The sequence below is a fragment of the Cariama cristata genome, unplaced genomic scaffold (genome assembly GCF_000690535.1).
Source record: "Cariama cristata isolate BGI_N322 unplaced genomic scaffold, ASM69053v1 scaffold12216, whole genome shotgun sequence".
Taxonomy (NCBI): domain Eukaryota; kingdom Metazoa; phylum Chordata; class Aves; order Cariamiformes; family Cariamidae; genus Cariama; species Cariama cristata.
This window is the reverse complement of record NW_009622741.1, coordinates 242-11574: the sequence shown is the minus strand read 5'-3', so window position 1 is coordinate 11574 and position 11333 is coordinate 242. Positions and strand designations below refer to the sequence as shown.

Sequence of the window (11333 nt, the reverse complement as noted above, 5' to 3'; positions counted from 1 at the left end):
GCCAGCTGAATGACATGGAAAGAGGAAGATTTATCACTTGACCTTTGCCACTTCTCCAGAACGTTCCCTGTGCGAACAAATCAGTACAAGATGAAAAAATGGCAAACAGATGGGGAGAGGAACACAACAAACTCAGCTGGTGGCTGCATCAAGGGCCAGTCAGCTCCTGTGTTTTCTGAACTGGGAACATTTTCTTGAAAACTGTGTCCATGGTCCCTTTTTTGCATCATATTTCAGTTTGTGTCAACTTTTGCACTGGAAAGACTCATTTTAATGCCACTTTTCCCATCTTTCTGCAGACCTACATTTGCTGGCACAGGTGTCTCTGTCTCTGGCTAAGACCTCACAGGACTGCTCCGAACATTGTATCCGTGCACGGGGAAATTAGACAACTTCCATGGGCATTTTCTGCTCTTGAAGTTACAGTTGTGTATCTCCAACACAGAAGTGCCATGCAGTAAGAATCTGGCCAGTGACAAAGCCAGAGTGTTTTCAAGATAATAAACATATGGGTAAAGTCAATAGTACTGGATAGGTACAAACCAGGGGCAGAACTCTGCCCCAAACATACCCAAAACACTTGGATTATTGCTTTACGTTGTAATCTGGGGACTGATACAATTTAAGAAAGGAAATCTTTCTGATGCAGAGAGCAGCAACTATATACTTACCAGAACTTCCTCTTAAAATCCCCTGGAAATTACTTAACAGAGTAAAGCACCTGCTAGCAATCCAATCCTTAGAAGGTTTTTGATCATTGTTTTGTGCCGTGTTTGTACTCATCTCAAGTGGCAAATTCATCTCTACAAATTTTTTTTAAAAATACTCCTACAAGTAATAAATATAGTGACAAGTACAATACATTCTTATTTGTTATGGAAAATACTCATTACAGAAAATAGTGCACTACAGGATATTATTTTAGTAATCATTATTATTTAGCTTTATTGTGACACTTTCTACAAAATACATCAACCTATATGCCAGGTCAGCTCTGAGGAAAGGAAAAGTAGGCAATTTTCTAACCTCATTCTTTTGTTAAATATTCTTCTGATGCTGTCTAACATTGTTAAGCACCTCCTCCCTGATTTCTACTTCTTCCAATCCTCTTCCGACAGTAACCACTTTTTCAAGGATTTAACCCTCAGAAACAGTTAACATAAATGTTGAGGCAGATGTATCTGTTTCATGCATTAAACAGGAAAACAGTATTCAAGGTATTTTTGCTGGGCATTAGGAGGTGTCTCCCTGGTCAGATCTGTTGTTTCGGGTTCTTTGCAAACAAAAGCAAACATGACTGCCCAGTTCAGTGCAGCGCCAGGGACAGATAGTTCAACACCCAATGGATTCAGGGATAGACCTTTTTTTGAGGGGAAGTCTTCAAACTAATCAAAAAATCTGCCCATCACACTATGCTGAATCTGCTCCACTCTAACATCTGTATATTCAAAAATCTCCCCAGTTTTATCGACAGAACCTGCCTAGTTCATTGCAGCAGAAGTTTCATGTCACTACAAAGATATTGAAAAAGTTCCCCTGTATGTCAAGATTAATATTGAAAGCTGTTGACTACACCTATGTTCCAAGGAGATGAAAAGAAAGTGACATGATCCTTTTAGGGGACAGGCAGCTGAAACACTTGTGGTTCTGTCGATGTTAGCTGACTATAAAAATTTAGGTAAGTTAGTTTCCAAGTTTAGAAGATTGGGTAGGCATTCAAGAGATTAAAAATTTGAGTATTTGGAGTATCTGAGTGAAAATACCCAATACATTTTTTAGAATTAATTTTCAATAGTAACTTTAGGAAAAATACCCAAACTAGTATGTTTAAGTCCAGGGTCTCACTTTAGAGGCTTTCATAAGAATGCCAAAATATTTCTCAGCAAAATCCAACAGATTATTTACACCGAGCCTGTAGGCTTCCACAAACAACATCAGCTATTTTGGGTTTAACACACAATTTTACACATTTCCTATGAACTGTGCAGTGAGCAGTGAGACCTACATTCGCCTTCCTGATTTTCAGCATTTAGACAAGTTGGGATTGTGGTTTCCTTAGCATGCTCTCATAGTCAACAGCAGAGCAGACCCTGAGTTAGCCTAGGTCATCCTACTTCTGAAACCACCTGCAGTCCTCCAGTGCCTATAGTGAGCCAAAAGGTCCCAAGGGAAACCTATGCCAGTGCCTAAACAAAGGCCCAAATTTAGACCCCAAGTAAAAACAGACTGCCGGTTAGCTCTGGTTCTGATTAGATTCTGGTATGTGCAAACAATTGATGTATTGAATTTTCTTGAGGTTTTAATCCCCAATATCACAGTTGAGCAAATGAAAAGAGTGTTTTTCCCTCATCTTGGTCTCCTAGCATGGTTTTTCTAGGGTTAAAATAATGAAGTTAGTTCTAAGGGGATGCAAATGATTTAAACAATGTCATAGTTTTTAGACATTCATGCTGCACCCAAGAGAAATTACAGATTTGCATAAGAAGGTAATTAATTTTGCGAAAGCAGAGAATAATGTATTTCTTTGGCATAAGAGGACTTAATTCTAAATTTACTTGCACTGTTTTGTTTTAGTTTTACATCGGTTTAATTCAACAGCTTTAACTTATGTTAATACATTTTATAGTAATTAAAACTATATGCAGCAAAAGACAATGAAGCTTAAAGTTAAATCTTTACGTCTAACTGCCATTAGGGCTTATGGTTCATTGAACTTTCTCAAATATATAATCAAGCTTCCAAGTCTAAGAAAGCATAATCCCAAAATTAACAAATACACTTCCAGCTTAGCTTTAAACCTCAAACTAAACAGTGTAATCAAAACATTGTGCTGTTAGCAAATTCTTTCCCAAAGTCTAAAACCAACGAAACACTGAAGTTTCAATTACTCGGATCTTTTGACTTAAAACATTCAAGGGTGCACTTTCAATGCATCAGAAGGAGATGATGGTGCCAACTTCTTCTTCCATTAGCAGGCCCCTGGCTATGAAGAGGTGTACATAAACCTGCAGGCTCCACCTTCCAGCAAAAGCACGGAGGCAACAGAACCGTGGTCCATCAGAACCCAACAAAATCCCTTCCCCATCCACTGCGCAAATGAGAAAGAAGCGACGAGGAGAAGAGAGAAAGGCTCAGATAACAACTGTATTTGAAAAATAGATATTGGAGAAATTTCATAAGACTACAGCAGAGTCTACATGATGGCCGCAATGTATCTGTAGCCCTCATGTCCTGCCTCCCAGTGCAATGAACATGGGATGGCTTCCCAACAAACATGGGGCATTTTGATTCAAACACAAAGTGCAATTTAAGTTCACAAGTAGGCTTTCAGCCTGGGAATTCTTCTCATTACATCAACATCTTCTAGATTGTAACTATACTTTGAGCACTGAAAACTAATAGTTCTTTCTGTTTTAACAACAACAATTCTTTTTTAAAAATGAATGTGTTTTTCTGAAGAACAATTTTTTTGACCTTTAGAGTTCCGAGTAGTTAAAGAAGCAATTCTCTCTTTTTATCCAGGAACTTCAACTAAAACTTGTCATAAAATGTTCACCCAAAGGATTAAACTTCCAAAGGCTGAACCTTGCATTCACTGTAAGGGTAAACGTAGGGGCAAGCAAATGAAAATAAACAGCCTTGTAACCAATTAGCTTACACAAGCGTATGAACAGTCCGGTATGAATACTTGTTTGCACACTCAGATACAACCACCTCCTCCCGATCCTTCATACGCATCTTATAAAAGTAACTTGCCTGGCAACTTTCCACAGTTCAGTTCTATTACTGCAAATTTTAGAGAGTTCAACATAAAAGAAGAAAAAAAACCACCAACACCCCACCTGCCCTCCCAAAATCTAAACAGAGGCCAACATTTCATGTAAACTTGATTAGCATTAGGATAGTAAAGCAAGTCTGAGTCCTGCAAGCTCAAGACCCAGAAGACTTTTGTCAGGTAAAGCTGCCCAACATACTGAATTGGCAATCCTCAGATTATTCCCCAGAGCACCCCAAGGTTCTCCTGCTTATTGGAGTTGCTCTGCCACACACTCTTTTCTCATCATGGTTTGACAGTGTTTGATGACAGGAGAAACTTAAAACTCCATTCACCCAGGCCTTTACTAGAAGGAATAGATCAAATTAGAACTTACTTTCTTCAATCAGAAGGTAAGACTTATTATCGATTTTATAACAAATAAGATTATTTCTGGTTTTGTCTTTAAATTTTCATGGTAATTCAACAAACGTCGAGAGGAAAACTAAGTGTACTATATACAGCAGGTAAATAAATCATGAGAAGAATCTGTATGCAGCTTAATAGTACAGTTTAGGTAAAAAAATACCTGCAACACACAAACACTGAAATTCAGACTCCATTGGCAAACTTGCCTGATAAACTCCACTGTGTAGTACTGGATGGGAGAACTTCCTTCGCTCGCTCCAGGCTTCCAGGATAACGCAACTTCTGAATCAGAAACTACAACGATCTGGGGCTGATACGGCGGTGCGGGGGGCATGCACTTATCTAAGCCGGAAGAAATGTGAAGGAATAGCATTAAAGAAGCAGATGGACTAATACACACAATAACTCAACACCCACGGACTTGAGAATCAAATTCGTAGGCTTCTCCCCTCACCTGTTGCCCCTTTGAAACCCTACATTTGTGGAAAAATAATTGTAAAATATCACGATACTGCACATGACACAGATTCAGGTGTGAGTGACCCGCTGTGTTGTGTTACAGACGTAAGCCCTGCCAGTTTTGCAGCAGAAAACCATGTACACAGCATTACCTTGGGACAAGGTTGTCACATCTCTGGGCATGCTGGGTCGTCCTTTCCCTGCCCAGCCATACGCTCCAACGCTAACGCGGTGTGGAGTGCCTGGCTTGAGATCACCAATAACAACTTCCTGCCAGAGTCAAGAGAAGATGAGACAAGAACATTGTGAAAGCTCTTCCATGTAATTGAGGACAGCACTGTGAGCTGGGATTCAGGGATCTTATACGGCATTTTCCATGTAACCTCCTAGGAGGATTGTCCCCAGCCCAGGCCAGCCCAGCTCAGAAGCAACAAACACAAACAGCACCACGTGTTTCCTCTCAAGCTGCAGCTTCGCCCTGGGGAATCCATGGGGATGACCTCGACCCATTTCTCAGCGTAACTCACAAGACTGCAGATCGTTTGCATTCACTGTCTGGCTTTTTTGTTGCTGAAGTCAAAGTCACATACTAAGTCACATACTATTCCCTCCCTTGAGCCAATTGCTGGCATTCGTATCAGTCTTGTGCATTTTCTTTTTTTCCCTTCTTCTTTTTTTTCTTTTTTTTTTTTTTTTGAATCCAAAGACCATAGAAGCTCCTGACAATGAAGCAAGCTGCTACAGCGTGAACCGATGATCTTTAATTTCTCACAGAGCAGAGACCAGTCCCATCACCTCTCACAGTTTTTCCTAGTCCAGCTATCAACCTTGACCTGAAGTAAGGATTTCCTGTATTTATCCTTCTGCCATAAAGACAGAAAGATCAACCCACAGACAACTACTGTAAGGGTGGCAATGTTAACCTCCACATGAAGAGGTACTGTGCTGTTGAATACTGTTCAGAAAAGGCTGCTCAAATATCCCAGAAATTAGCAAATGTCACCAAAAAATTGTATTTTATCACTGCCTGGTGCACATAGCATGGATTAGCTTCCGACATTTAGATTTGGTCTTTAAGGGAGCACGTGCATGTGTGTACAGAAATGCAGCATTCTTCACATGCAGCCTAAATGTAGAGAGATGTAAACCGTAAACCCCAAATTTACAAATTTTGACAGCATATACAAATAAACAGAAATACCAGGTTCTACAGAACAAACTATTTTGGTGTGAAAAAAAAGCACTTACAAAAAAACATTTTACAGAGATTTTTCTTGTGTTTTTCCTCCTCATATTAAAAATATTATTCACAGTGCATGTGAAAATGCAGAGATCTCCTTTCTCTTCACACTGGAACAGACTTTAAATCTGCATTTCCAGTCGCAGTAAAATAGTAAACAACCTCAAAATTTTATTAACCGCTGAATTCCTTGTGACAGTCTTTTGGACAAACTTTCCCTCTCTATTCTTTGGGGAACTTATGTTATTACTACATCATTGTTCGGCAACACCCTGTCATCTGTCATTTCTCTAGCTGCAGTTTTGGAGCTTCATCACTGATTTCCTATTAACATGGACCACCTGACCATTATCCTGTTCTTCCATCATTCACCCTTGATCTGCTTCAATGATTTGGATTCATCTAAGACAGATAATAAAAATGCTGGAAAAGTAACTGCCCAGAGAGAGGTGGCAAGAACACTCACACTGAAAGATTTATCTAGGCCTTTCAGTCTCATAGCTCAAGTGAATGACATCTTTCAAAACGTGATCTGAAAAGTCAGTTGCTGAAAAGCCAGCACTTCCTCCTGATAGCAATACCTATGACCCTACTCCTGCCATTACATTCTCCATGTCATACTTAGTGTCCATCTGTATTTAAACTGTACACATTTGTTCCTGCTGGCATTCCCCTTTATTACATTTATTCTTATAAGAAAAAAATCCTTCGTTATGTGTCTTATTGCTTTCACAGCATTCAGCAACTTGGCCTCTGCAGAGAGTGGGATATTGATGTTCTTGCCTCATACTCCTACTTCCAGACTCCAGTTTACAATAAACTAAACAGAACAAATGTCATTGACTGCAAGCTCAATCAAGATCAAAGTCCTAATACCTACTTAAGTATTTAGGTTCAACATGTGTAGCCTCAAAACCTCCGCAAGGTGCTCTCTTGCCTTATACACATGGCTATCTGCCTTTTTCTTCGAGACATGTCCTTGCCACAAACACAGCTGTTAGACATAAAGTGGGTATCTTTGAGATCAGGTATTTTTGAGATCAAGTATCTTCTAATCTTCTAGGATCATGACATTAGTGAATACGTAAAGATTCAGGACACAGTCAAGCTACCCTGACCCATGGCAATCTCAGGGAATATCTACCTCACACCAGAACATTTTCAAATGAGCTTCTGGAGAAGAAAAACATTTTGTTGTACCCACAATCCAGGAGCCTGGGAGTACACATTTAATCTCTTTTTTGGCTTCTATTTAGAAGGGTCTTAAACCCAAGTTTTCTCTGTCCCAGAAGGATGTGGCCTTATAGATAAGGTAGTATGTGGAAGAGTTAGCTACCCATCGTTTTTGTAGTCTTTCTCGCCACTCAGATGACCTCTATATTTTGAAGCCTGGTACCCCAAACTGGACATTACATTGCCAATGTGGCTTTACTAGGCACCAACCTCATTTTCTTGTCTTACACAACACTCTTGCCAAAACCCTGTAAAATGACGTTTGGTATTTCCATTACAATTTTACATTCCTAAATGGGGTGAAGCAACGTGATACCTATTCTGTGGTAGAGGAGTCAGGTGTATATAGAAACTGTATATCCCTCCCTGCCCTGCCACACAGCTTGCCATCCCTCCAAGTGTGTTGAAAGTGTTTGCGAGGCTGTGCAGTAAGCTGCCTCACAGAAACTAGGATTATAAATTATTTTCCGAAGAAATCTTGCTTTAAGTTTTGTTTTGTTTCAATTAAAAAAGAAATCAAACCTGGGATTACAGCAGAGCTGCAGAAACTGTGTTGGGTTTAAAGACACTTGATCCCCCGACAGCTCCTTCCCTGCACTGCCCGTCTGAGCCCGCCACTCCCCATTTTGTACTGGTGTGTTTGACGATTTGACAGGGAGCAATGCTGCTCTCCATGGCTCTGTGCCTGACCTAAAACTTCCCACCCTTAAAGGCTACTAATTTTTCTTGCTTTTTCCTTTTTCTTTAATACTTATGCTCAGCTTCCTGAATATTATGGCCAGTAGAACACTACCTTATTAAATTGTACTGCATCTGCCCTGGCTGCTCTCACTTACATTATAAGATGATATAATACAGCTATAATACATTATCCACTTTTCTAACGCACAGGCATACACACACACATACACACACACAGAAACAGGCAATGCAGTTCTGCTCTTGCTATGACAGTCTCGCATGGTCCAGAGAAGCCTCTCAGAAAGGCAGAAAGCCAGTCGTACCCAGCACCAGGCAAGGAGGCTTAGTGACAGAAACATGAACTATGCAGACTTAACCACAAAACTATTGCAGATTTCTGTTGAGTTTGGTATGAATATAACAGAAAGCATTTCAGTGAGAACACCACTTCCTGAGGATTAATGACAGCTGGGAGCTGATTAGTCCCAGTCAGTCATACTTCTCCAGAAGTACCCCTCAGAAGTGTTATTTTTATCAAACAGAAAAAAAGGGCCCAGCGTGGAACCTCAACTCTGAAATGTCATAATCCAGACCCTGCTCAGCTGGTATCGAACCAGATAGTCCTGGTTCAAGTGCATCCTGAGGTTCCACCCAGACATCAGCCTTCTACAGTCCAGTCAAACTTCCCTTAATTCAGACCATGAAAGCTGCACGAGATCCACCAACTTTGTGGGATTTCTCCATTCCTAGAACAGCTCTCAAAAGAAAAATGTTCGCAAGAGGTTGTTGATGTTAGGGATTTCAATAAAACACTGAAATCACTGCCCTTATCCTACCCAAACTCAAGCACCTCCTGCTTGTTTCCCCCCTCACAATAAAACCAATCCATTTACTGCTCATAGGAAGCAGACTGGACTGAGTGCAGGACTGGAAATAATTAATCTGAATAATTTTCCAGCTGCAAAGCCATTAAGAGGGCTGGTATTTCTTTCAAATGTGTTTTATACTAGTTGTTCGTCTCCCACTCCTTCCTCCTGGACGTTGCGTGGCTGGCCTCTTCCCACGCTCCTCCTCCTCGCCTCTTGCTGGACTGGCGCAGGTTTTTCCCTCTCTGTCTCCTCTCCCACTGCCAGACTTTGCTCTTCCCTGCCACTGTATGTCTGACTATTCCACTGTCCCTGTCCCTTGTAAGCCCTCACTGCCTGGATATAGCTCATTTTTTACACAAATTTACTCCAGCAAAACAAGACATCCATAAATACTTTTGATGACTGACAGAAAAGTTTACCCATTGCTAAAAAGGGAGATGCTGTACCTACACGTGTCTGCCTTCTTCACCTCTGCATTTTGAGCTTTAGCTACTATTTGCCACATTTTGACTACAAAAGATTCTGTGTAAGTGCTAAGAAGAATCAACATTTGAGATCAACTTTTATGTGTGAATCTGTGGAAAGACCAGGTCAGGAATGTTCAGTTTCTTTTTAAATCACAGCTGCGACCAAGTTTCATGTGAAGCAATACTTACAAAAATTGCTTGTCCTTCAAGTTGACCCTGGGAAAAAGCAAATAGGAGCTGTTAATGAAGTAACATATTAAAAAGTGATGGCAAAACTGCATAAATAACAGATCAGGGAATTAAAACAAGGCCAGTGCTGCAGCATATAGTAGTCTATGCGGCTGTTACTCCTCTATGTGAGCACTGGGATATAGACTGTTCTCCCAGTGAGTAAGAATTACTGCTGTCAGGATTAAGATAAAAGAAACAATGTGATGTTCGATCTTTGTTGGCACTACTAGCAAGAATTTTTTGGGGGGAAAAAAGCAAGTGAGGAATACAGAGATAAAGATCAGAAGGGAGACCATAAATAAAGAAATAATATATCACAGCAACGATATTATTTCTGTCACAGAGTGATAGAAAACTGCAGGAAATCTGTGCATCCCTCTCACTCACACTTCTCACAGGGAAGGTTTCTGACCACTGCCCAGCAGGGATCAGGAAATACCAATGAATGCATTTCATTGAACATCAGGTGGGGGGGCTGGAGGAAGAAGGGTGAGTAAATAAAGGAGAATGAAGATGAGCAGAAGAGAAAGGAGGAAAAAATTGAATTGTGAAGAAGAATCACCAAATAAAGATTGGAAAGCCTGCAATGCTCCTAATCACGGACACGTAAGCCTTTGATTTCTGTGCTGGTAACATTGCCGTCTCGCGAACAGACTGCCCTTTGCAGAGCATGGTATGAAAGTGATCCCCTCACAGCACCCGATCCACAACACTTCTTCACTCCCTGCCCGAGCACAGGCTGCAAAATCTCTGCTCCTACCTTGCTGAACCCAAAGAGCAGCTTCGCTGCACTGAGGAAGCACCAGCATGTTTCCAGAATACCCTTTAAAAGCAGGCAGTATTAAAACCATTCAGAAGAACGAAGGAATTGCTTTCATCTCGGCACTAATTGCTCAGCCGTGCAGCAGAAGAGGATGGGCGGTGTTCATTTGCAAATGGAAACAGAAGGGGAAATCGGACAGAAAAAGAGGAGGAAAGAGAAGGGGAGAGTGAAATAAAGCAAAACAAGAAAGCAAAGGAGAGATAAAAGGAAAAATAGAACTAAAGAAAGGGGGAAAATGGGAAGCAAGGAGGAAAAGTGGTGTTTTCAAGAACAAAAAAAAAAAAACAGAAGCTGAGGGAATCTTCTCAGAGATGGACTTGCATAAATGCAACCAAAGCAGCACTATTAAACTTTAAATTCCATATTTCAGGAATATACAGTCTCATACAGAGACAAAAATACACTGAAAACTCTGTGTCTCCTTTAACTCACACATGTACCTCTGTCAGACACTGCAATACACATAAACTGATATTGCAACTGTAACTGTGCATAGAGTCATGCAATTCCCCATCTCTGTGTGGAAGTGCACAGAAGATGCACATTCAAAATCAAAAGTTCTATTTTAGTAGATGCCAAAGGTCAGTACTAGGAAGATGCAAACAAGTCCCAATAGTTTTACATGATAAATTCGTCAGACAGCAAGAAGCAGAAGTGTGTCACACTGACTGGATTACAGAAGATCACTGTGATTTTGTTCTGCTCAATACTCAGAGCAGATCTGGGACTTGGATCCTCAGCATAATTCACAAACCAGCAACAAGTAGACAGTTGCAAGTTCCCACTTGCAAGCTCTGCTCCAGTGCTCTGACTGTTGATGAAAAGAAATACTCACCATGCTAAGCATATCCAAACTCAGGGGAACATCGTGTGAGAGCTGTTTAACTGCTTTGTCATCTTCAACCTCTGAGTAAAAGACCTTGGGAAGAAGATATAGGCAAGTCGGTGAAAGCAGTAACTCAATGCTTCAGGGTGAGTTAAAAACAAGTGTATTTTTATCACATTGTGGGCAGCATTTGAGTCTATGATCCCTTACCTTTTCAACTGCATGTAAAACTAACTCATTTTAACATTCACTTCATATTTGCTAGAAGTTGTCAGTGTGTCGGTGTGACCAAAGGACACCATCTTACAGTGTATACTCTGA

General features: G+C 40.6%; 1 protein-coding gene across 1 annotated transcript in view; it reads right to left on the bottom strand.

Moving 5' to 3' along the window:
• EGFLAM (EGF-like, fibronectin type III and laminin G domains) overlaps nt 1–11105 on the bottom strand; it is a gene marked incomplete at its 5' end in the record, with an annotated part of 55861 nt that extends 44756 nt beyond the window's left edge. Inside the window, 4 exons of the mRNA XM_009702455.1 lie at nt 4390–4525; nt 4795–4912; nt 9322–9348; nt 11022–11105. Of these exons, the coding sequence (XP_009700757.1) occupies nt 4390–4525; nt 4795–4912; nt 9322–9348; nt 11022–11105 (365 nt within the window). The remainder of the gene's footprint in view (nt 1–4389; nt 4526–4794; nt 4913–9321; nt 9349–11021) is intronic.
• Between the last annotated feature and the right edge of the window lie 228 nt (nt 11106–11333).